A 27,359-nucleotide genomic window follows, 5' to 3' on the forward strand; every position below is an offset into this window, starting at 1 on the left:
GAGAATGATAGACCTAGAACATGAAGTCATATTTATCTTGCACTATTTGAGCTAGGATAGATCTAAAAGGAGGTCTTAGGTTGAATTGGTTAATTGCAATCCAAATAAAATTTGTATCATTTGTAGGACCCTGCACCAGCATGTGTTTAGTTCCATATCATTTGTATCATATTCTGGGTTTGCATCAGTCAAGGACCTCACTCAAAAAAGTTTAATTTGAAGGCATTATTTGGATTAAAGCTAATTTAAGGACATTATTTGGGGTTCTTTACCTATACATGTGTACAAGATCTCTCTAGATATAGAATTAAACATAGGTTCCTATGTGCCTATGCATATTCTCCTTGTTTAAGTCTTGGTGTCATCACCAAGCCAAGAGTCCAACTCTATTGCAATCAAACATCATGATCAACTTTTTTGATCAGCCTCTAGCGAGTTTGTATTCAGTATCCTCTACTCACACATGGACCATGGATTGAATTTGTGCTGATATTATTTGTAGCAACATAGAATCTCATCTAAAAAACTAGCCAAAAAATTTTATTTGAATTTATTGATCCTATATAACTATTCAAGATTTTCAATACACGATCGATATGGGACTAAACATGCTCGTATGGTATAGTGAAGCCATTTGTATATTGGATTGGATTGGATTGGATCAAAAGCCTAGCTAGATCCAAGATAACAATACAAATCCAAGTCTAACAATGAATTAGAGAGCCCAAAACCAAATTTAAGCCAACTCCAAGTATAGTTTTGATCATATTGAGTCAAGCAAGGTTGGCCAAGATTTTATCATATCAATATTTTTGACTTTTTAATTCATTGTCAGGCTGGAATTGATTGGGTTAGAATAGGTTGGGGCCTCTATCAATTAAAGATTGACTAGAAAATCTAGGCGAGCCATGTATTAGTAGAATTTGGTTGGATTGAGAATTACTTAAGCCTTTACCCAAACTAAACCCAACTCAAAAAAGATTACAAACATGCATACATACATATAGATAGATGGGTATCAATTTATATTGATGCCCAACACCCCTTTGATATGGTATATAGTAGATCTCAATCTCCAGATTCTCAACCAATATAAACCAATATAATATAAATATGTTGCCTTTTTTTTTTTTTTTGGTAGGATTGGCTTTTTTTCAATCATCTCTACTGCCATGTAAAATTAGGTTTGAATTCAAAATCAGTAGGTCCATGAAATTATTGATCTTGGACCATCTTGCCAGCCAGACTTCCGTATTTTGCGCTTAAAATTATTTATCCATCTTATTCATCGAGTTAAAACTAAGAACTTAGTCTATCCATTTCATGGCCAATCCATGGACATGACCGAGGTGACTCTTGTGGAACTCATATCGAGGATAGCCCAAACACAGAGCAGGCCGCATTAATTTTGGAATCACATTTATGTCAACGAACCAATCATTTGCGTGTACGTACCGCGGACTGTCGGAACGGGCCACGCTTACGTGCACCCATTTCGCAAAAGTTCGCTGCCCTACGGCGAGCCTACCGTACCGTCCGAATGGGTGGTGTCACGTCCGCGTGATCGAAGCTTCCCGAACCAACAAAGGGAGGTGACGGCCGGATCGAACGCTTCACCCCTACGACCGAAGCCAGAGCTGCTGGAGCTGAGCCGTCTCGGAAGTAGGAACTCGTGTTGTCTACGGGAAGAAGATGAAAATAAATAAATAAATAAAAATTTTATATTTAGTTACTTTTTAAAAAATAAAAAATATTTTTATATAAAAATAATATTTTTGTTTTTTATAAAAAAATTAGATAGGACATAAAAAAGCCATTTTTCACTGGCCAAAAATTGAAATATTTTTTAAAAAATATTTTTTAATTTAAAAAAATAACAGATATTTTATACAACATAAGCTACTCTAAAATATGCTATTTTTTTATTGTCAACCAAATATACAAAATACTTTCACAATCACCATATACCTAAATATCAGCTTTTTAAAAAAAATATTTTAATAAAAATTGTTTAAACGAACTCAACGAGTCCTAATATGGCTCGTAACTTTACATTGTTGGAATGTGTGATGACGTGCACCAAATTGTCGAATATGTTGCCGAGCACAGGAGCCATACGTTTAATCTATATTAGATTTTGGCATGTACTGTTCATATAGGGAAAGGTGGCATCTGAAGCATATTTCTAGATGATTCTGCTCAGTATTTTCTTTTCAATCTGCTGGTAGTTATCTACACCTTAATTAGAGCTCTATATGCAGCACGAGAGATGGCGAGACATTCTCTCATTTTGAATTTGACAAACTCAATCTACGGATGCTCCAAATTTTGTTCAGAACAGATAATATATACAATTAATGCACGCACCAATATGTATGTGAAGAAAGAACAACGAGTAACACATGAGCCTCATAATAAGACACGGACCAAACTCGGATGAAACCTGATTGCATTCATACCGACTCAAGCTGGTTAAGGTTTCATTCAAACTGCTGACCACCACAGCGTGGGAATTGCATTAGCCCCGCTTGGTTAGCCTCGAGGCATAACTTGAGCAAGATGGACAGCAAACGTATTATAAGTCAAAAACTATATTTTGTTTAGCAAGACGTCTTGGAGTCGCGTGATGAAGCTTGAGCACCAAGCTTAGCAACAGAGAGTTGATCTCCTGAAGGGATAATTTGGAGTCACGAAGTGAAATATAGTATCTTTTTTCTTTCCACAAAAAAATAAAAAAAGATCACGCTTGTTCTTTATCACTTTACATATCATTGTAAGTCGAATTAACCTCTTATCAATGCAAGATTGACAATATCTATCGTGAAATGCATGAAGTATCATTAATTGGCTCGGATAAACTTTTTTTCTTTTTTTTTTTGGCACAGCGGCAGCTCATACAACTCGTGTTAGAGTACAGCCAATCGAATAAAAAAAAAAGGCATAAAAAAGAAGGGTCACTACATCACACATACGTTAATAGGACCGTTCCGAAGTGTCGAGCAATAAACGAGACGACCCAGTCAGCGGCCCTTTCGCCTCCCAAAATATATGGACAATCTAGAAGAAGTCCAAATCACTCGCCAGTCTGCGGATCTTACACAGCAATGGATGCCCACATTCCTGTCGATTCTCTCCTCGTATCCAGCCGATTACCATGGCTGAGTCTCTCTCCAGGCACACTCTACTAGCACGCTTGGTGAACTTCACAAAAATCTATCCGAACAAAATTTTTTAATATTATAATATTTTAACGCTTATAATGCAAAAGAATAATGCATCGAGCTCTTTTGCATATTTATTTGTTTCTTTTCTTATATATTAAATTTACATATTTAATGTCAAAGGTCAACAAGCCCTCACGCTCATGTACCACCATGCTAACCCTGCTCAGTAAGAGGCGTTTCATTGGATAATTGCATGGAGACCTTTTTTTCATGGCAATCGTTGTGAAAGAATTACTTAAACCAATGCAGTTAACATGGAACCAAGATGTCTTTCTCACAATCAGTCATTTTATTAACAGACTAAACCTGACTCATACGGCCTGCCATGATAAAAACTAATAATACGTACGACACTCAAAAAAAAAAAAATCATGGATAGAATGCCGTTGGAATCTGGCTGTCCTAACTACCCATTCCTTGTTTCTTATTGGGGTGATTGGCGGTTGTTGGGACTTGAGACTTAAATAAAGACCAACGGGAATGTAAGAGAATCCTTATCAGGTCAAACTGTAGACCAAAAACCAAGTACCAGTGGGGACGTAAGAGAACCCTTATCAGGCCAAATTGTAGAACAAAAACCGAGGAAAACGATCGCGAGAGGGAATTTAAAAAACATGCGCCATCTTTTTATAACCATCATCACGGGTCTGCACCCTCTCATCATCTAAACTTCAACCATATAAAATTTCATGCTCTTTTAACAACCTTAGACGGCACAAATAGATCCATCATCTTAATCGGAATCAGTAAACTCAAAAATAAAAATAGAATTAAGTAATTTCCATTTCAACTGTTTAATTTGAAAGAGTTACATGATATTTCTTCTTCTTCTTTTTTTTTCTGGAACGGAAGTATAATACATAACGTGTATGGATACAACTAAAAAAGTCAAAAAACAAAACATCGCGGCAACTCTGCCTCTCCCACCCATATATGGTCCCTTGAATGGTTGGCGACATAGGAAGCCACCCAATTCGCAGCCCCATTCGCTTCTCTGAACATATGCTCCGCCTGAATGACCATCCCATCAAGCACCATGGCCCGGACATCTATTACCAACGGGTGGTAATCACCGACCCCGCCTGTGGCCTGTCGAAGCCATCCAATGACCATCGCAGAGTCGCCCTCCAGGAAAACAGCTCTAGCCTGCAACGCACGCCGCACATACCTCAATCCTAACCAGGCTACTCTCAGCTCCGCCTCTAGTATTGTCACGCCTCCGCCTGCGCGGGGCACGTGAGGCACCCAGTACCCACGTGGGGGCCACATGAGGGAAGAACACAAGGCTCCCCTGCTAGATATTGTCTGGTTCTGAAGCTTCACGCAAGCGTCCTTCACTCCTCCCCGATTTTGTTTTCCACCCAAAACATATATACAGGATTTGGAGATACCCGCCTCATATGCCCAAGTTCTGAAACGAGTCTTTCCGATGTGGAATTATTAGGCCTCACAGGTACTGAGATATTAAAAAGCTGGCAGCCACCGACAGCAATCACCCTGCAATCCGGGCCCCTCGCAACAAAGCCCACACCTCCCCTGCAGAATACAACCATCGAAGTTGACCTTAAGAAAACTTGAAGATGGAGGCTCCCACATGAAAAACACCATGCGGGGCGCTCGACGAGCAGGAGTAGAGCCCCAAGTGTCCCGAACTATTAAAGGTCTCTCCAAATAGATTGCCTAAGAGGCCTCCATCGCTAGCAGCCGCACTCTCTCCACCACTACCCTCGGAGGGGGACTGATCTTCCCAAACGTCCAAGCGTTCCTCGCAAGCTAGATCTGGTAGGCAGTATTTAAATAATTTGAAAAATATGGCCAATTTGATTTTTATTCCAACTTGTTTCGATTCCGATCTCAACCTAAATGCGCACTAAATTAAATTGTCAATGTGGACATTATGGTGTCCACAGAATGGAAATAGATTACATCCTTGTCGCTGGCAGACCTAAAGATTGTTGGCGCATTTGATCATTTGCTTTCCATGTGCACTAAGGAGCGTCCCCCCTGGTTGTGCCTCGCCAACCCAACTTAGATAAAATAATGCAGGAAATAGGAATGGAAGATTGAAGGCGGACTAAATAATAGACCATGCTTTGGCAAATTAGGAAATTTCACGTTGTTGTTACCTTGAAGTTGGGCCGTCTCGTGATGGGATGATATTTGTCCATAACTAAAGTTGGATGGAGCAATTAGGTCCCACTTGCTATTGAAACCCAGTGGGAAGGATACCTCAACAGCCAATGGCGTGTAAGGATGTCCCGATGATTGTCTACATAGTGAGATGTCTCACTATCATTCTCCGTTAAAGTATTAGACATTAGTGAACATTAACTTGTTTATCAATGTATCTCAGTTAGCTTGAAATAACTACTGAGAGCAATAGTTTAGAATATGAAAGCAATGCCAAATAACGAAAGAAACCTTTTTTTGATGTAAGGTGTCAATGGTAAAGAAAAATGCGTCTAATATTTCTTTTCTACTATTGAACACGATGGCATGGGTATGAATTGATGGTGTGCGTGGAAAAATAAAGCGTCGAATATGTGGAAGTTATTTGAACAGGTTCTTCATGGTGAGTGAGAAAAATGAAAGATTAACCGCGAGACCTCGTAAAAAATAAAAAGAAGTTTCTAGTTAGAGTCAGACACTTAGAGGGTCCCATGGAGGTCCGGTGGATGTATGAATTATGAATTGCCAACTGGACAGCCATAAAAGCGAGGAATTACCATAGACAGCGTTTCACAAAAAAAAAAAAATGGAGGAATAGGATGTAATCAGTTCTGGCATGATGTATTGTTATCACGAGAAAGGGAGATCTTGACTACATAGAGCATATGAATTGGAGGATATACTTCTTTTTCTCAGGAGGAAAAAAGAAAAAACTTTAACACTTGCTCAGATGATTGGGCTAAAAATCTTACTAAATTTGCGGATTAGACCATTGCAGGTTACAAGCTAGGCTGGACTTATATACATAAATACTTAAGAATAGTTTTAGAATTCGGACCGGCCCACTCTAAAGCGATTTTTGGGTAATAATGAATATTGACTTAATTCAGCCTATAATCCTATGATTTTATTGGTTGTACTAGTCCAATCTACTAATTTAGTAGGATTTTCAGCCCGATCGTCCTAACAGGCTTTTAATGGACTTCATTAAATTTTAAGGCAAATCATTAATGTAATACACGTTACAATAACAAATTTACTATAGTTTAGTTTTAACTTCAAGGAACATCAGCAACCTACATAGCATCGTCGATGGTGGCATAGCATGACCGCACATTAGCATAGGATGAGAAACCAAGACCATTGTAAAATCCAGGAATGCTCATCTTTTTAGTGATTACATTTTGAGTATCTCTCCCTAAATGTTTAAGGAAAAAAACATGGAGATAGGCACATCAATCAAACATTGAGTACACTAAACAATAAATATGTAGCAATGAAAATTCTTAACAGAACAAATTCCAAATATTTCATGGTTGTGGAATTGCAGCCATTGATCAGATGCACTTTTCTCTTGGACCAGTCATAGACATTTGCAATGCTGAGCATTAACCTACAAAAGTAATATCACAATCACAATTTCAAATTCGTGTTTCACTTGATTAATGCATAATTCAAACCCTAGAGACCATGATAAAGCTTTTTTTTCTTTCCATTTAGTCTTCTAATTAAGTTGACATTTCCAATCACTGCATATATGGAGACTGGAACTAGTCCACATTTTGACTTGGAATAGTAAGTGATGGCCGCAAAGTTTGTATTGAACGTAGAAATTGTCAAAAGCCTGAAATTACTAATAGTTCATAGGTCAAAAGGCACCCCAATCTCATGGTCCACCAGCTAGGCTCCTAAAATGCCTCAACTGCTGGGAGAAGATGCAACGTTTCCTATGATCATAAATTTCAACCCTTGCAATTGATGCGCACAACCTAGTTTTAGCTTAGATTTGTTAGCACATAGTTTCTAGTAGTTGACGGTCTATCGCACGCATAAATGTTGCAAATGTATTTTGCAAATATGTTTTATCATATTTTGATACACGTATCATATAATAATAAATTATGATCACTCGAAAGAAATAATTTTAATGTATAATTACTATTTATCCATAGGGATTTGACAACCAAAATCTTTAAATGAACAAACACCTAAATCTATAAGGAATCATGAATATCCAATACAATCTCCATTTATCTATGCAAAAGTCTCTTACAAGGTATATAAGAATTACCTTTTCATCTAGGAGCACTCGTAAAGCATTCAATTTACAAGTGTGTGACTAAATAAGAAAAATTTCTTGTTTCTTTCATGTTTCTTTCTTTTTGTTTGTTTTATGTACAGGCAAGGAGCTCCATGGTCCTCATGATAAGTCATTTGATAGGCTTTAAAAATATTAACGATCCTTAAGGATTGCTTATTTTCGGGGTTGAATAACTCTAACATGTAGGGAGAAGTTAAATAATTTGTTGAACGCATACGAAATGCAACTAAAATTTTCGAATGAAGGCAAAAGAAATAATACAAAATCATCCTAAAACTTCATAAATAATTCGATCGACACAACATTTTAAGCACAAAACTAATAGCCAACATTATTCATGAAATCTTTCTGCACAATGGCAGGACTGAAGATTTGAAGAATCTTTAAGACCGTGGATGATGTTAAAATATTTGCAAAAAAAGAAAAATATGTTCCCTAAATGTTATGAAAATACCAAAAAACCAAAGCTAGAAATACATAAATTATGAACCGGAAAGCACGGATAACAAACTACTGCACGAGCAATTTCTGAAAATTTTAGGCAGCAGTTACCATGATTAGAGGTAGAAACTTGTCCAGCCATTGAAATTATCTATGGATGAGTAACGTAACCAATTACGCATCCTCAAGAACACTATGAATGCATACCTTGAGCCAATTTACTTGGCTCGTGGCAAGGACTTGATTTGCTCGAGAGTCCGTCCTCGCCAGCTACAACGAGCAGCAAAAGGAAACCAGAAACAGTAACACCTCGCTTCATTCACCGCGAAGCCCACCTTGCTCAAATTAGAACGGGAGGGTATCCCTTTGGGTCACCGTGTCCACGGTCTGTCCATAATCTCGTTCGAGTGCAAAGAATGGTTCGGCCCTCCTCAAATAAAGCGCGACCACCCGAACATATCGGCCGTTCGTCGGTCACATCAAACCAGAAGCCTTCCCATCAGACGGACCCGAAGGTCCGGCTGGGGAAACGTGCGTTCAGAGATCGCCAGCCCAAACGTGATATGACCTTTCCGCCGCTTGACCCGATTCCAACGCTTTATATTCCATGGACCTAGGTGAGTACCCGGGGGGCGCGTAAACAAGCCGGACGGTGTACGTGACCCTCAAGAAAACAGAAAATCTCAGGCGTCCGATCTTGTTAAGGCGGCCACCATTGTTAATCTCCCCCACGTCAAACGGATGGCCGGAGATTAATTCTAGGGTATTTCGATAAATAAGGTGAAATTCGGTGGCGTTGGCGGTGGCCCAGAGCCGCAGCTCCCTTAACCGAAGTCACTCGAGCACGCCGTTAATTTTAACTCCGTCCACGGTCATCTCTATATATAGCGGTTTCGAGCCCCCACAACCAAACCATGGTGCTCTCTGTAGCAGTTTCTCAAAGAGCCTTGGTCGGGGGAGAAAGGAGGAGGAGGAGGAGGGAGCGGACGGCGGCGGAGAAAGGGGATCTGAGATCGACGATGGGGGAGGTCGCTCTATGGGAGGAGGAGGACGAGGAGGGATGGAAATGCCGGAAGCATCCGTCGCAACCCCGTTTCGGCGTATGCCCCGCCTGCCTCCGGGACCGGCTCCTGCTCCTCTGCCCGGAATGCGCTAACGTGCGCCCCTGCGGGTGCTTCCCTCCGTCGTCATCCTCTTCGTCGGCCTCCTCGTTCTCCTCCCTCTCCGCCGATTTCGCGAGACCCGGCTGTGGCGGCTCCGGGATCGGGGCCGTGGGACGGGTGGCGCACCTCATCGAGAGCGAACCGGCCTTTCGCCGGTCCAGATCCGTGGGCTTCCAGCTCCTGCCATCGAGATCGGTCGCCACCGGAGACGGGGAGACCGGCAACGGTACGCGGCCGCGGTCGCGCGGGAGACGGGGTTGGGCGGCGTTCTGGCTGATCTCGAGGAGGAAAGAGGAGCGGGGGGAGGAGTCGAGGAGCGCAGCGCCGGTGAAGCTATCGAGGTCGGCATCGGTCGGTGTGGTGGCTTACCCGTTTTCTGGGGGCGGCGGCGGCGGCGGCGGCGGCGGCGGCGGAAGATCGAAAGGGTGGGGTTTTCATTTTCCGAGCCCAATGAAGGCTTTCCGGTACCGGAAGTCGGCGAAGGTCGTCCAGCAGCGATCGCCGATCTGCCGGCGCTGAGAAGCGCCGGCTATAAGGGTAGATAGAAGGCCGCGAAGAAAGAAAAAATATATTTTCTTATAATTTTATCTGGTATTTTTGCCTTGTATATATATATTTGCTAAACCTAATCCAACAATTTTGGTGATTAATCCGAAATATTTCCATTTCGAAACTTCCTTGTTACCATTTGGAAACTGGGTGAAAAATGAGTTTTTTTTTTACAATCTATACGTCTGATTTGAGGAATCTTCAACCGTCTGATGTTGATCCGATGGTGAATAATAGATCTTTGTTTCTGGTTGTTACTGTGGTAAATGGATACCGGTAGCAATTATTGCGGGGACAGGTCATTAAATCGGGGCCCATAGGATACAGAGCGAGGTGGGAAAAGTTGAGGTGGGGCCCGCGAGGGCGGCAATGACGCTTCGATCGTCTCACGTGCTGGGGTGTGTCTGTCGTACACGTGATGGTGTCGTTTTCGTCTTCGGTCGTGCCCTCGTATTAAATGATGCCGATGGGAACCTTCATGGCTGTATCAGCCACGAAGCCCCCGTCCTTGCTCGGAATCACGATAATGCCATGCGTCCTCTTGTGGATGTTCATTGCGGAGGAGAAAGCTTCAAACGTTGCGTGAGCATTAAATTTCACGCTGTTGTAGTACACGAAGTTTACCTTGAAATTTTGATCATCGAGCCTGACACAGTTTCCATAAAAAGAGTTTTATCTTTATACCCGCTCTTGCGCTTAGATGCCGCCCCTTTGGCTATGTAAAATTACCGAGGTTGCTCTTTTTTTTTTTTTTTTTCCCCGACGTTTTACTTTTACTGGTAGGCTTGAAGGGTGGGGATCCGCGTCTCTCGCACATCTCGACCACTGAAAGCCAGGATACACGCTATAATTTGGGGCACATGAATGGAATGGTGCAGATCGTGTCACTTCTTTTTTAGGAATTACGTATAAAGCTCGATCGCTGCATGTCACGAAGCAACTGGCCAGTGACTTGCTGCGTGACACGTTTTGATCAGCATTTTAAAGTTGAATTATTACCGTTGACATTTGTCCCTGTGAGCAGCCACTGGGGAAGGAAACAAAACGCAGTGAAAGGTGAAAGTGGAAGCTTTTATGATACCTGACATTGCTGTCCGACAGAGGCTTTAAGATGTGTGGTGGGCCCGTAGGCGACGCATGTCTACAATGTCGGTCCCACATGACGCAAACAAATGCAGGGAGCGGGTTGGGCGTCATCAGTCATGGGGCCCGCGTTAGGCTTAAAGCTACCCTAGCTATGTCTGTAACCTACCCGAAATTTCACCCATCGGGTTGATGTTTTGCGAGCTGGGCCCCGATTCTGGATATATGAAATCCTCTGACACGGGTATCCCGATACTTTCTCTTCACATCATGATAGAATCCAGGATTTACCAAATGGTTTGAACATTGCCATCAAAATCCAATCCGATGATCTAAAAATAAGGTTCCTGATCTATTATTGTGGTGAAAGATGAAGCACCGAAGGGGCCCTGATGCTTAAGTCAAGGCTTTCGGGAACGAGAAAAAAGAAAAGAGAGCATGACGTAGAATAATTTGATCTAAATACACGGTACCCCAAGCTACCATAGAATCTCTGCTCCATTTGGGGTTGAACTTTTTAGTCTTAAATCAAGTGGGGAACTATTTTTAAGCCTTTTTTATCTATGAATAGTTCAATTAAAACTGATTCTAACTATGCCACATGTTAGCTCATGATTGGTTGGTCGGTTTTAAGCCATATCTATTAAGGTAATTTTCACTGCATGTTTTCATCTAATCCTTGTAGTGAAATGATCTATGTACCACTGCTTTCTTTTTGTTTCTTTCATTTTAGAATGTTCTATTTATCTTTGTTCCACCGATCAACTGCGGTTTTACCATATAAATGTGCGGCCTGTTCTATCATGCCCTGTTCAATTTACTGTTGTGACCAAATGAAATGCAGTGAGTGATTAGATTGAAGGATAAGAATACAGACTTCCTTGGAAAGTTGTTTTTAGGAAACAGCCTAAGATTTTTTTCTTTTGTATAGACTTTAGGGACCATGCTTGACATTTGCCCTATATTTTTGGAATTCTTTTATTTTCTGGATGGCTCGTAAAGTTTCATCGGACCAATTAACTATATGGAGGTTTTAAGAATGCTCTGAGCAGCGTATTCAATGCTAGACTTTTATAATAGACAAAAAATATTTCACTTTCAGGATTGAAACAGAATCCTTCTCAGGAAGATCCTTAGGACAACTAATATACAGTGCAAAAGATCTTGCGAAAGGCAAGGTACAATGTATACTGTCATTGGGCTGTGAACAATTTGACTAAGAAACTCGCTTTCCTAAATCCATAATAGAAATACATTAAGTCCTAAAATTTGATATTTTTGTTCATATTTTTTTTTGCATCTTTTTTTTTTTCTGTTAGTGAAATAATATTTACATGCTGCTATGTTACCCAGCAATTTCCCCGAAATGAGCGCAAACCTGATTTTTTGGCGTCACAGATGGTGGGTACGTAGTTTATTAGAGGTCAAAAGTCAACATTTTGCCCCTGAAGTTTCAGAAAAATTATAAGTTGATTTATGCTGATGTGTGCTATATCTTAATGTTATGTATCTAATGTATCATCAAGGAAAGAGAGAAAAAAGTAATTTTTAATATTTAGTCAAATTTAATTCAATCAATCTCCAATACCTTTGTTTAATGTTTAAACACACTGCAAACATTATGAGCTGGCCTTTTTGATTTAGTCTATGATTTTTATAGTTGTGTCCTAGTATTGCTCACGAAAGGCTTGTTTTTGGAATTTGATTTCTTACTAGGTATTAGATTGGTGAAAATGTCAAGAATTTGGACGGTTCATAACGTGCACAAATAGAGAACATGCTATGAATTTTTGTAAAGTCTACTTATTCAACTTTAGTAAACTAAATGATTTCTTGCTAATAGAACGGAGAAATGATATGATGAGTATTTTTGTAACTTTAGATTAGTAAAAATTACATTTTTGTTACTTAATGTGCTTTAACAGTAATAAATTTGTTCAAATGGCATGAATCGAATTATTTTATTTGGTTGAAGAGGAATAAATACGTAAGTAAATAACTTTATTCTCTTATTAACATTATGTGGGAAGCAAAAGAGAGACCTTAAAGATGCAACCCTTGGTTGGAAGATGTCACTGCAGTACCGAAAAGACTATTGCAATCTCGTAATTGTTTTTTTATTTTTGTACTAATGCAAGCCCATAGGTTTGACGAACCACTGCAATAGCTTGGGTTACCATCTATTAATATCTGACACATGAAATAAATTTGACTTGCTGCATTCTTTTATTTTCTCTTTTGACACAAGGGAGACGAATCTCGATAACTTGCAAAACTACAACCATAAGAAACAACATGAATCAAGAACTGAAGGGAATGAGGAAGGAGATCACCAGCCAAAAAGCGAAGAGCCCGATGAGAGGCAGCAAGCCAGTCAGCTGGCTGGTTGTCTTCTCTGAAGCTATGAGAAGCACGGATAGAGAGGTTGCTGCAAATATATTTTAGTGCCTTGCTGATCCATAGAACCAGAGTTAATGAATCACCTTTCAGCCTCGCTTTGCCGATGTCTAACCCTAGGCAAGCAGTACCCGAAAGCTAGGGCTGTTAATGAGCCGAGCTGCTTGGGCTCGGCTCAGGCTTGGCTCGGTAAAAGCCCAGCTCGGGCTCGGCTCGTTAGTCAAACGAGCCCGAGCCTGAGTCCAATATGAGGCTCGTTTACACCCGAGCCCGAGCCCGAGCCCGAGCTCGAGCCCGAGCAGCTTACAAGCTCAAACAAGCTCTAGTCTCCTGCTGAAAGATCTTATTTCAGCACCATAATTCATAAAAATTTGACTACATAGAGAAAAATAGTATGTTATCGAGCCCGAGCCCGAGCTCGAGCCCGATTACGAGCTCGATTACGAGCCCGAGCCCGAGCTCGAGCTCGGGCTCATTCTGGAGCTCGTAATTGAAACGAGCTCAAGTCCGAACTTTTATTTTGCCAAGCAAGCCCGAGCTCGAGCCCAATACAGAGCTCGTTATCGAGCCCGAGCCCGAGCTTCTGTGAAACGAGCCGAGCCGAGCTCTCCTAGGCTCGGGCTCGGCTCGGCTCGTTAACAGCCCTACCGAAACCATGCTTAACTGCAGAGTTCTGATGGGATCTGTTGCATTAGTGCTGGTATGATCGCACCCTCCAACCTGCTCTCAATTAGACTCGAGAACCTGAACTTTTGGGTAAAAGGTAAAACTTTGGCAAATAAAAATTTGTAAGTGATGACGGCCTGATATAACCCACTACCTCAAATTCATGGCCTCGGCCTGAATATAACCGAGCGGCATCGACAACAATGGTAGAAGCAGTGGATCCTTGGAGTCGAAAGGTGCAAAGAACCCTAGCTTTCCAAAGATACCAGCCAATATAACGAATTACACCATGAATAGAGCTGATCAACTTGTTATAAGCAATGAAATCAAAAATATCATCAACAGATGCAAATGCTAGGGGCCCATCGATATGCAGAGCAGCAGCAAGGTTCCACAGTTCAATAGCTATAACTGGCAGTTAGCAAGGAGGAGCATAGGAAGGTTGGGGAGGGAAAAGTTGAGCACGGATGGAGGATACAAGCTTTTTCTTTCTAGCAAGAGTAGCAGTCCAAGAGAGGAATATGCTAGAGGATCATGCTGATGACCTTATGGCTACTTGTGGGAATATTATTGAAGACCCCGTCGTTGCTTTCTTTTCAAATTGTCTAAAGGGTGATGAAAATCAACCGTCGATAGAATGAAATCTACTCTAAAGCTGATGGGTCATTTGGGTGTAGATCTTTTTTTTAGTAGGGGGAAGTACGGTTGATAAAGAGGTGCTTATGTGTTTCAGGCATAAGATTGCAGAGGAAGCAGCTAGATTATATGCTTCTAGCCAATGCTTTCTTGTAGATTACTAACCAAGCAAAAATGACAAGAGTTTTGGCTTGTAGCTTGTAAACAGTCCAATGGAGCAAAGTCGCATAAATGACAATAAGCAGAAGAAACAGCAATCTACAGTCCCATAGCCACATTGAATATTGTGTGCATTGTTCTACTTACAGTATCAAATAGAAAAAGGCCTTGCAAATATTGTAAGAACAATTAGGTGAGAATAAGATAAACTCTTCAAAAACAAGGAAAGGAAACGAATATAAAACTCAAATAAATACTCATAGAGGATATGGCAGTCTTCTTCATTTCTCTTGCTTTTTCTGCTTCGAGAAAGGAAAAACATGTCCTTCCCTATCCTCCGCCACTAAGTGGTGAGTGGGGAGGCTGCGGTGGCCCAGAAAGACAAACAAAAGTTTGAAACATGGACCTTGCAAGTTTTCTCCTCCATCTCTCTTTTAACTCAAGATAAACTGAGAGAATCGATATAGCAATTTTTTTGGTACATAAACATCTCCATATTTTAATTTATCTTACAGTCTCATAATTGTCCAAGATCAGCTTAATTTTTCTATATCAGATTTCCAAAATTGCAGAGTATCTTCTGCAAATTGTAGTTTCAGTCTCACAATTCCAGGATCAAATTTTCTATTTCTGCCTTTGAAAGAGTCCAAGAGAGAACCATCTACCACCAAGCCAAAAAGGAGAGAGAGAGGTGGATCTCCTTGGCAAAGACCTCTGCCCCAATGAATTCGCTTTCCCTGAGTTCCATTAGGGCCTGTTTGAAAATCCAGCAGGATTAGGCTGGATTTCCCATTGGATCACGGATTACAGAGCCTATTTAAATAAGGTTCACATCAACCAAATTCCTCTCCAGCCCAAATCCTTGGGATAAAAAAACTTATGGAGGTCTTTTTCTTCATCCTCCTGTCTAACAAGCCCATAAATTAGATTTCTAAAACTAGGATGGGCTTTCAGATAAAAATAAGCTGGGCAGACTACCAGGCCTGATTTCTATAAAAAATTCAGCCCAACTCTAGTAGTTTTCCAAACAGACCCTAAGGAGAATTTTTGATTTCGAGGATATAAGGATTAACTGTATCCACTTGACTCCAGATCCTTGGGCTTCTGACAACTGAAGGAGAAAGGACCAGCTGTCACCATCATATTCTTCTCTCAAAGTCTTACGTATAGTTCCTTCTTCCTTCAAAATCTTGCAATGATATATGATTTCAGCAGGGTAGGCAAATTTATTTTGAATACGTCTTCCCTAAAGGAAGGCGTATTGTGAATCATTAATCAAACTGCCAACTACTTGACTAGACTTCTGGGCATCTTAGAAACGAACTTTTAGGGCTTCATGCATCAGTGTTATGACACTGTAATTTAGTCCTAAAAGCTCTGCTCTACCCATCTCTTTCTTGGTGTATGAAGGAACTTTTCATGCGACCAAAGACTGCCATACTAATGAAATTTTGCAGATGTAGTAACACTCAGTTTGATTACCATCTTAAGACATTTAATTTTATATAATACTGCCATCTAACATGGTAATTTAAGATTAAAAAATCCTCAATCCATCCGTTAATATTGCATTAGGCAATATTTCAAGATACATCCACAAACATATGCCAAACTGATCAGAGTCAAGATATATCATATTGGTGGGCGCCCAATGTTATACTCAAGTAAGATATATCTAAATATCTATCCTTATTATCTCAATTGAAATGTTATTAACTGGTAGAATCCAAAAATGGTACAATATCAATTTTTTTTAACTAGTTCAATGTTAACTAGATCACAACTCATGAAATATTCAAATCAATTTTTCGAATTATTTTATATTTTTTTACCTTCTATCTCAGCGCAAATAAAATAAAATAAAATAAAAGTATCAATCATAGACCACGACCGGCCATAACACACAATATTTAAGAAAACTTGCCTCTAACGCAACTTTTTCCTGGATGCCGTTTCGTTTAACAATAATCTCACCAGAGCCGCTAATTAAATCTAGTTATTTTTGGTGCCAAGTACGATGAGTATGTGATTTATTAAGGAAGGACCGAAGGAGCCTCACAAGCCCAGGGAAGCCTCGCAGGCCAACAAACAGCCCTCCGTACCCCAAAACCACCGTCCGTACTCCCCTAAAGCCATTCCCACCATCGCTTCCCCTCATCGGTATTGTTGTTATCATCGTCATGGGAGCGGAGGCGAAGGGAATGATGGATCGGACGCTGGTCTTCACGTACGGGACGCTGAAGCGGGATTTCTCCAACCACGGGTTGATCCAGGACATGATCCGGAGCGGCGACGCGGCCTTCGTCGGCGACGCGCGCACCGCTGGCCGCCTCCCCCTCGTCTGCGGGCCCTACCGCGTCCCCTTCCTCCTCAACTTCCCCGGCGCCGGCGAGCGCGTCCGCGGCGAGGTCTACGCCGTCTCCCCCCGTGGCATCGCCCGCATGGACGACCTCGAAGGCACCTCCCGCGGCCACTACGAGCGCCTCCCCATCTCCCTCGTCCTCCCCCGCCGCCGCCGATCCGGAGGGGACGAAGGGGAGGACGACGAGGTGGAGGCGGAGGCGTACTACGCGCACCGGAGCTACGCGACGGAGATGTGGAGAAGGAGCGGGGAGCGGGGGTTCGAGGCGTACTCGGAGAAGGAGGCGAGGGGATACGTTAAGCGGAAGGACCGGCCGCAGGACACCACATTCCTCGACCAGATTCGGATCTTCGTGGGCTCTCCTCTCCAGAATTAGACTGGTTCTCCCGGTGCGCCTCCCTTCGTCGACGGAGAGCTTGGGTCTTTCCTTTTATTTCCTCTTTTGCCCTTGGATCTCTTGGATCTGCTGTTTATGAGACATGATATCCAAGGTGGGTGAAAAAATGGCAGCTGGTCTTGTTTGTGATCGGATATATCATTACAGGCCCTTCTATTTTGTCTAGATTATGATGAATATTTAACCGTTCCAAATGGTAAGTTCCAGATGTTACAAAGATGTCATGGATGGAAGAATACCGAGGTTTGCGGATGTATTGTTAATAAGCATTCTTTTGAAAGTTGCATTTGCGTTACATGCAGTGGTTTGCACAAGTATTGTTAAGAGGCTAGAACAAGCTAGGATCTTGGCTCGTCGATAGAATTTGGAATCGTTGGCTAGCACCCACCCTTCTCCTTGGTGCATGCATCAGGGAAAAAAGTTTCCGGATTTGAATTCACATGATGAAACAATCCATATGTTTCTTCAAGAGGGAAATGGTTTGAGTTTTCCTTCTTCATAGGTCTGCATACGTCACGGACATGGAATTTAGACATGGAATGGACATAAGATGACCGCACAATTCATGGAGGCATTCCATTCCGCTTCGAACCCTAAGGGCCTGCATTCGAATTGCGACCAAGTAAATTGTTTTTTTGTTTCCCCTTTGACAGAAACGAACCCATTGAAGGAAAAAAAAAGGGGGAAATTGTGATACTCAAAAGGATTATGGAGAATTACTATGAAGGGTGAATCTACTCAATTTCACAATACAATTTAGCTCAAAAATCAAGCAACATTTAAAAATTATAATTAAAGAGATCTTGGGAGTTTTCAGAATAGAGCATGGAAGTCTATCACTAGTAATTGCGACAAAGTAAATTTTTTTTTCCCCTTTGACCAAACCAAACCCATCGAAGGGAAGAAAAAAAATTGTGATACTCAAGAGGATTAGGGAGAATTACTATGAATAAAGGATGAATATACTCAAATTCATAGTACAATTTAGTCCAAAAACCAAGCAACATTTACAAGATGCAATCAAAGAGGTATTGGGAGTTTCCAGAATAGAATAGGTCATGAAAATACCTTGGCATTCCTATCACTAATAGAAAGTTGAGGAGAGCCAATTGCTCGGAATTGGAAACTAGGGCAAGAAGGCATCTTGATGGTTGAAAGCCGAGAATTTTTCTATAATAGGCCGGATCACATTGATTAGGTCAGTGTTCTCCTCCATGCGGATCTACCTTATGTCCAATATTATCTTGCTAAAGTTTTCCCCTTCTGCAATTGGAACAAATGTTCAAAAATCTTCTTTGAGGTATTATGGGGAAAATTTGAAGAATTCATCTTATATCATGGGATAAGATCTGTATGCCTAAACAGGATGATGGCTTGAGAATCCACTCTTTGATTATTAGGCAAAATGTTTTAATAGCAAGACATGCAGTGAATTTGTACCTGAACCTGATAATATGTGGAGCAAGTTAATGAGGGCCAAATATGGGGCTTGGATGATGCTTGCCAAGCCTATCCCACCATGCAATAACTCCTTCATTTTTAAAAAGGTATAATCATACCCCGATGAAATTATCTAATCATCAACGGATGATTGGGGATGGCTACTCGATTGATTTTATGCAAGATCATTGGATCTCCTCAACCCCTCTTGCTACTTAGCCAGCCATATTTAATCAAGGAATTATGATGAACTTGAAAGTTAGAGATCTTTTTTCTGCTAATGGAAAATGTTAGAATGATGGTTATGTTAGACAAATCTTTGAGGATGACTTGTCTGATAGAATTTCATCCTTTGCACCGCCCGACGGTGATTTAGTGGATAGATTGGCATAGGAGACAACATGTATATCTAAAGTGAGGGCCAAGGATATCTATAAATTATTCAAGAAGGTACCCCATAGTAGAAAGGACAAGGCTTGGGTATCGTAGCCAGGCGTGCACCTTCGAGTGTCTTTATTTTTGTGGAAATTAGTTTGGGATTGTATTCCATGCCATCGAGTTTTGATAAATAGGGGGCTAAATATTGCTTCTAATTGTGACCTTTGCTGAAATATAGTGGAATCTATAACTCATGTTCTTTTCTAATGCCCAAAGGTGCCGCAAGTTTGACAATTATCTAATGTCCCGACTATATTTTATTCGTCACCATTCCCACTAGAGGTTTTTCTCCAGCATCTGAAAACATACAGTTTTAGAACCGAAAGCAAGATAGATCGCACATGTTCTGCATATGTTGTCTTTCATATTTGGCATGCAAGAAATAAATGAATTTTTGAACATATATCTTTTTCATTGAGGTTCATACTAGAAAAAACATTCATGCAAATTACCGAAATGATTCCGAGTGAAGTGGCAGCTAGGGCCACCTAGGACTTCACTATATTTTTACCTCTCACAAAGATGGTATTTATTACTTAGGAGCCGCCACCCTCAAGCTTCATGAAGACTAATTTTAATGGTAGTGTTAGTAAGAGAGACAGCAAAGGAGGAACGGATTTTGTGATCAAGATAAAAATTTTCAATTTATTATGGTAGATAGAAGATAGCTTTTTGATCTACCTGTTCCGGAGGCAGAGTCTCTGGATCTACCACTGATCATCTCCTACTATGGAACATTCAAAGACTAGCCGATACTTGTACATCATTTACGGTTGCCTATGTCTACAGAGAGGCGAACAGTACAGCTAGCTGAATAGCTACTTTTGTTGTTGAGTGCTCTAAAGGAACCTCATCAACGTCTTTCTCAAGCATTCGTGTTCAATTTAGAGATGTTTTGTTTTCTGACTCTATTGCATATATTCATACTAGGCGAGAAAGAGCCATCCGGTCAATCAAAACAAACAAATCATGCTTAGAGAAGCTTCACATAATGGGTTTGGATTTTGGACTATTTGATCTTTGGACTATTTGATATGCGGATAAAGATGTAACATTGAAAGAACAAACAAAAGTTTCTATTTTTCTTTCTTGAACTACATGATCTGGAGATCAAGATACAACCAAAAATGGAAAAGAAAGCTTTCTTTAAAAAGATTTGGCTAAAGTGTTCTGATCAAGCAAGACATAGGAAAAGAGAACAAAAACAGGAGAGAGAAAAAAAAATCTAATTTCACTTCTTCAAGAGATTCTTAGATTTGTTTTTCATGGAAAGTTCTTCATGAAAGGGATAAGATCCAAAAAATTTCCTAGGATTTGAAAAGTAACTATACATGTATGTTACTTTACTGCAAAACCAAACAAATTGAAAAAGTGGCCTCTTGAAGCATTATTCTATTTGTAGACTATTTTTCCTTGCAATCGCTAACTCAATAATGGTAGCATAGAGTTACCAATCCCTCGCACCAACCTTAACACCCTTAGTCTAGATGGTCCTACACTCCGACCTAACATGTGAAGGATTAGTTGTCCGATCCATCATTGCTGTTATTGCAATCTAGTCAGATCTCCTATTCATATATGTATCTCCACTCTTTTACCTACAAATCTCAAAGTGCAAAAGAACCCTTTCTTTCTTGTTTTTGTTTGCTGTTTTCTAAGTCAGCTCCTTCCACACGTTGCCAGAGAATGTAAGGTTAACTGCGATATTAAATTCCTGATCAACACGTCAGCCCATTGCGTGGAAAGCCAAGTTCTAAAGAAGGACCTGGATGGTTAACCTAAACCTCCATTCAGTGGGCGATATCAACAACTTTCCCAGCTGCTGGAGAGAGAGAGAGAGGGAAAGGCAGCTGCTAGAAAGAAAACTCCATGCTGGAATGAACAGGATCTCATATTCTAAGGTCTGCTAAGAGTCCCAAAAGAGACATGACATTTAAGTTCTATTATGTGGGATGATCCGGTGTGTTCCAGTGGAAAAAAAAATCGACCAAGGTCAACAAAAACAATGGGAGCACGGAAGAAGAAATACCTTGCCTTCCATGAATTTGTATTCCATGCTTCGTGGTAATTGCAAGCTAAAAGATTAAAAAGTTCAAGCTGAATTCAGCAAGGGTGCAAGGCGGACACTAGCGCTTACTGCCATACAACTTGACACAACCATGGGGCGGGAACGCACAACGTGAATATTGTAATAAGCCAATTATGAAGTTCTTTTTGCATGGGAAAGGAGTTATCGGTACAACCACACAATGCTAAAAACCACATCAAGCATCTAGATGATAGATGATTGGCTTCAAGAGCCACGCGGATGGGAGAAATGGTCAAGTATATCAAAAGTTGCTGGCTTCCGCAGCATTAGTTTTAAAAATCATTTAATGGATTAGGGACAGGTGCTAAGAAGAGGAATGGTGACCCGTTTTCATGATTAAAAGTTGATGCATTATCGAAAGCATCTACCTACAAGAATGATATTGGATATTATAAGTGGATATTTCATCAGCTATAAAAGAAAAGGAGAGAGGAGAAAAAAGAACCTACTTTTTACTGATCGATTGTTTCAGTTTCCATCAGCTGTTGTGTCCTGAGAAATAAAGTACCAATTAACCTTTTAGTGATGCACTTGAGGACATTCAGTAGCGTGTCTTTATCATTTCATAAATCTGCTGTTCTTATAAGAACAAAATAAGCACAGTAATTACCAAAATGGAGAATGATTGATACCAAGACCATTGCAGGTGAGTATCATTCCTTTGAACCTGGCAAGATATTCCTAAATAAGGAAAAGTAACCATCAGATCCAGAAAATGTGCTGATCCAAAATAAGGAAAAGCAATCAGATGAAGAGAATGCAATTTCCTTAAATCTGAGGGGGGTAAAATAAAAGTTAGCACAAATCAACTATCCAAATCATCATTGCTGTTTGAGATTCTTACTCTTAAAGTGTATCCATTGATCTCATAAGTGCCAGATATATCATACTCAAGTCGCTTAGCTGGATCACTTAGAACTGCAGACAATAAATTGAAGAATTTAATTTCACTCATTTCATAATCATAATTTCCAATGTGATTTTATAGCACCATAATATTTCTTAAACTGATATAACAATCTGAGTGTATGTAATCACCCAAACACCCCCCCCCCCCCCCCCCCCCCCTACAAAAAAGAAGAAGAAGAAGAAGAAGAAGAAGAAGAAGAAGAAGAAGAAAGAAAGAGAAGACAACTAAGTCATTAAATGTATTAACCAAAACAAGCCTTGATCCTGAGATATATGCCCTGTACCACCATCTTCCTGAGGTGAGTTTACAATTTCCAAGGCATTCTCCATCAAAAGAGAGGGCAAAACAAATATTTGAAATTAATAGAAATTACCCTTGTAAGCTTCATTTATCTCCTGAAACTTTGCTGTGACAGTACTATTGCCTTTGTGCTTGTCAGGGTGCCATTACTAGTCATGGATAGGATATAAAATTCTGGGATAATTCTCCTCAGTATTTCAATAATACGATGTTTTAAAGCAAATGATAAAATACTCGAATAAAAAGCCTACAGATGACTCACTAGTGCCAGTCTTCGATAATTCAATTTAATAGTCCCGTCTGTTGCATCATAATCAACCTCCAGAACTTTGTAATAGTCCTGAAATTAAAACACCAGATCCAGTCAGATTTTGATAAGGAATAAGACAAGTTGGCCTTATATATCCAGTGCTGCAAGTACAAGGCACTATGTCTATCATAACTTTGAATGATCCATTGATTTCCAAAACATGTGATCTGTCTACCTCCTCAAAGCAACATGCAAATCGTAACACGCTTAACTCAAGCATAATAAAATTGTCTTTACGATCTTTGCATGAAGATACTTATGGCCTTTCAGAATTTGCATTCCTTTTTCATCACAGCCAACAGAAACAAATCAAATATACAACTCCCTTCACCCCACACCCCAAAGGAAAATGAAGAAGCACACTTCTTCATTGTTAATTAGTAGCAAAATAAATATAAGTACGTATTCAGACCTGACAAAGTCAACTCAATTTAGATTATACAGGAGATTGACATTAGGAATGATCAATATTCAATCCAAGAAGAAAAGAATTAAAAGCTCCCCAGAGATACAAGAAAAATTTGTCCTTCAAGAAGTTAGATACTTATGACTCACAGGTGAATTTCTCTCTCTCTACCACCCCCCTCTCTCCCTTCCTCTCTCTCTGTTCTTTTTTTTTTTCCTTCTTTTTTTGGTCTTTATCTGCCTGTGTTATATCTGGGAGGTGAAATCGGGTTTGTTTAATGTAGGCAACCACTGATTCTCGTATTTAGCTTGTATGTTAAACCTCTGATCACAAATATTCAGTTGTTGATGACTGTTCCATCTGCAAACTTACAGTTTATTGCCAACCAGAAGGATTTTTCCCTCACTTTCAACTTCTCAGGGTACTTCTTACCTCCTGCACCTCGACAAATTAATTATTTACTCCTAGTAAAGTGTTTTGGCATTTTCATGGTCCTGATGGCTTTAGGCAGCTTATTTGCCTCCACGTGTTTTGGCACTGACATTGGGCAATTTTTGATATATAACAGTTCTGATTTTTGGGAATCTTTTAGCCTATTAAACTGATCTTTTGTTTAAGATTCCCTATTTTGGCCCCGATAAGCCTTAGTTACAGCTTTAAGGCTCCTGTTAGATAATATCTTGAACGAACTTAAGCCCTCTTTTCTTTGTTTCATTGGCATTTCCAGCTATTTTGCTTGACCACTAGACTTTCACCTTTCATGAACCGTAATATCCCTCGATGAACCTAAGCATCTTCCACTAAGCCTCATATTAACCACCATTTAGGTCTAACTTCTCCCTTATTTATGGTTTAGCTCTTCTTTTATTGGCTTTTGTATGCCTTGTTTTCATGAGAAACAGCCACCTCTATGTGTTGTCATTCTTTCGATGATTGTTCATCTCTGACAATCTTTCTAGGCCCCCACTAGCCGCATATCGATCCAGCAAGTTGCACAACCTAATGTTGATTCTTGGGTCAGCTCCATCCTCTCAAGTATATGTTTCCATATTTCTAGCTAGTCTACTTTTAAGCCTCAATACTCCCTTTTGTAGCTGCTACTATGGCAATTGTCCTTTTCTTTTCATTTTAAGATTTTCATGTATTTTCCGGGGAAGATCCATGGAATGAAGCAATCAAGCATGTCTCTGCTGCCTTGTTTTCAATTTTCTCTGCAGTCAACTGTTTGTCCTTTTCCTCCCTAAGATATTTCTTTAGGAGTTACATGCTTATATTACTTATCAAGTTGGTCTTCGTATTTTCACACAGAATCTTTACTCCAGTCAACTCTTCACTTGCGAATGATCCACTTTCTGCATTCTCTTCTTCAAGCACCTAGCACCTTGTGTGGTTGTTTAGTCATCCTTTTTGACTTCCAAGCTCTCATTCCTTCTTAGCTTGTCCCTACTCTTCTTCTGGGAGCTGTATATTGTTGCTACAATCTTCATTTTTGTGCTTCTTCATTAGACAACTTTGCCCTCAGCATCCTGTATTGAACAATCTGCATCTGCAACTTTTGTTTTAATCAGCACTCTTGCAGCTTGAAGACCAGTTGTTGTTTTAATCAACCTCTCACACCATGGTTTACTCCTAATATCATGATATTTTGAGAATATAGCATGTGAATTAGCTTCCTTCAGCGAAGCCTTCAGCCCCTATTTTTGCCTAGTCTTTCCTTCAACAATGCCTTTCTATCCATTATATTAATCATCAACCATATGGAATATAAATAGGAATGAATTTCCCCAACATTTTTTTTATTTTTTAAAAGAGAAAGAATCAATATTTTCGAAGAAAGTTACAGGTCATAGGCAATGTGATGCAGATGATATTGTGAGCATTTATACATATATCATCTCAAATTTGAAGACGTACCCTAGATTATATGAAAATATAAAACATAGTTCCCTTGAAAGAAAATATAAGGCATAGGCAAGTTCTTCACTAAACAGAGACAATTGCTTAGCCAGCCCAATTAAAGAATGCTTCACAAGGGGGAGAAACATATAGAAGATGGCATTTTGCATTAGTTTAAGCATAGGAATTAAAACAAGGCATAAGATACCAAGGAAAATTTGGAAGAAAGATCAGCACATGAACTATTATTTAAAAAAGGCCATGTGGGATACTTGGGCCTATTTGGATGGCCAACCAGCTTACCAATGTGGTTTCTTCAACATAAGAAGGTGTTAGGAAACAAAGATGAAGTCAGAGGGACCGTGAGGACCACTTTTGGAACCCAAGATATTGGGACATTGGAAATCATCATTTTAGGTGGATTTCAATATCCTGGAAAACTCGATTTGGAGAAGCAATATCCTCCATCTATTTCTATGACTTCACAATTCATTCCTTTATTTACAACCAACAAGGGAGATATCTCATGGATAGGGCGACAAGGTGTCAGATAGGGCGCTTCATATCCTTCAAGTATGAGGAGCATTAAAAAAAAAAAAATCAATGGAGCTGGATAGTTAGATAACAACCTTGCTGTAAAGCTTTCAAATCCTTTCACTGAACATTAGCAAGTCAAAACTTCAGATGACTAGATTTTCGGTACCTTTCTTGGGAAAAGATTATTGATATCTGCATAAAGCATTATGCTTTGCGTTCCATATCACAGGATAACTACGGCTTGAAGGAAGTCCAGCAAAATTTCAAAGCATCCCTCAAAGAGAACAGAAGGGACAAAATCATTCAAAGCAACAAGAAGCCATGGAAAAGATTTTGATATCTGCATTAAGCATTATGCTCTGCGTTCCAGATCACAGGATAACTACTGCTTGAAGGAAGTCCAGCAAAATATCAAAGCATCCCTCAAAGAGAACAAAAGGGACAAAATCATTCAAATCAACAAGAAGCCATAAAATCCAAGAAAACATCGTCATCATTCATCAATCAAGTATCGATATAATTCAAGATCGTACGTTTATATTTTAAATTCGAACTTGTTTGCCAAAAAAATAAAAAGAATTCCCCCTTAACCCTAGCCCTCATGCAATCAAGAATTTATGCATCCATCGTCCCATCTCGCTCACGGAATCTACTCTATGATGCAAGAACATAGATAAAGGATAGAATGGGGAGAATGAGCCCTAAATTGAGCTATAAAATCTAGGAAATTTCCATCAAGTAAGTCATTCACCTGAGCGGATTGGTGAAGCAATTACCTTGTGGGGTCCCTCTCCGCCCTCCATCCAATGAAAAGCTCAGCGGAGTAGCAAGATCCGCTCACATCCTTCACCACCGGAAATATCCGGCTCCGGTTGCGAGTGGATCGCCAAGAAGAGAAAAAAACAGAAAGAAAAAGCGGTGAAAAGGGGTGCGATCTCCGGAGTCCTCCGAGGGCGGATTTCCGAGCCGGCGGGAGGACAGAAAGAAAGAAGGGGCCTGAGTTGGGTCCCTTCTTGGATATGACGTTCTTCTGGCGGGATGGCGCTGTCTTTATCAGCTTGTGGACGGTCGCCAAGCGTTTGATGGATGGTCCCTAGGAAGGCTAACTAGTAAATAAAATATACAACTATGTGTTGTTGGGCCAAGGCCGCATCTCACAATATCCACTTCCAACTATGATGGTTTTGACGCAGCGGGCAGCAAACAGAGGTTGGATCAAAAATCTATCGATTCAGATTTAACTTATTTATTAAAAGATGCAGATCTGGTTCATGTAACTCATTAATGGATAGATTGAATCAAGATAAATGAATTAAAACGATATTTGGTTTGCGGAAGGAATCAAAATTTAAATTTCAGACGTGTTTGATTCATAACCGAAATCGGAATAAAATTTGAATATTAAAAAATAGTAAAATTGAATTTTAGGATATTGGGACATTTTCATTTTTTAATAGAATCGGAATGAGAATAGAACTTTTTCTAACTAAACGACCGGAATGGAAGTTACTCATTTGCATTTTCATTTCGAAGTTAGACTCTTTCTAACCAAACAAATTCTAAATGAGTTTTAAGCAAATTAAGCAAGTTAAAAAAGTGATTAAATGGATTTGGTAATGACTCAACCCAATGAGCCACTATTAGAAAAGAGATGGGAGCTAGTAGAACTCCAAATAAAAGTAATCT

At 40.1% G+C, this 27,359-nt stretch overlaps 2 protein-coding genes and 1 pseudogene across 3 annotated transcripts; 2 read left to right on the forward strand and 1 right to left on the reverse strand.

Moving 5' to 3' along the window:
- Positions 1–8,575: 8,575 nt before the first annotated feature.
- Positions 8,576–9,755, forward strand: LOC103711772 (uncharacterized). The gene has a single exon (XM_008798042.6). The coding sequence runs from the start codon at positions 8,850–8,852 to the stop codon at positions 9,615–9,617; it is 768 nt and encodes a 255-aa protein (XP_008796264.4). The 5' UTR covers positions 8,576–8,849; the 3' UTR covers positions 9,618–9,755.
- Positions 9,756–16,274: 6,519 nt separating this feature from the next.
- Positions 16,275–17,642, forward strand: LOC103711773 (putative gamma-glutamylcyclotransferase At3g02910). The gene has a single exon (XM_088718875.2). It carries the CDS (start codon positions 16,769–16,771, stop codon positions 17,324–17,326), a length of 558 nt encoding a protein of 185 aa, XP_088575001.2. The 5' UTR covers positions 16,275–16,768; the 3' UTR covers positions 17,327–17,642.
- A 1,277-nt stretch (positions 17,643–18,919) lies between these two features.
- Positions 18,920–26,766, reverse strand: LOC103711774 (uncharacterized; annotated as a pseudogene). The gene is made up of 6 exons (XR_016399965.1): positions 26,450–26,766; positions 22,787–22,864; positions 22,598–22,673; positions 22,159–22,232; positions 21,925–21,995; positions 18,920–21,806 (listed from the first exon to the last, which is right to left on the reverse strand). The product of XR_016399965.1 is annotated as an uncharacterized LOC103711774 (transcript).
- Between the last annotated feature and the right edge of the window lie 593 nt (positions 26,767–27,359).

This window comes from Phoenix dactylifera, chromosome 3 (genome assembly GCF_051530095.1).
Source record: "Phoenix dactylifera cultivar Ajwa chromosome 3, Ajwa_hap1_PhDact_Kaust_v1.1, whole genome shotgun sequence".
Lineage (NCBI taxonomy): Eukaryota > Viridiplantae > Streptophyta > Magnoliopsida > Arecales > Arecaceae > Phoenix > Phoenix dactylifera.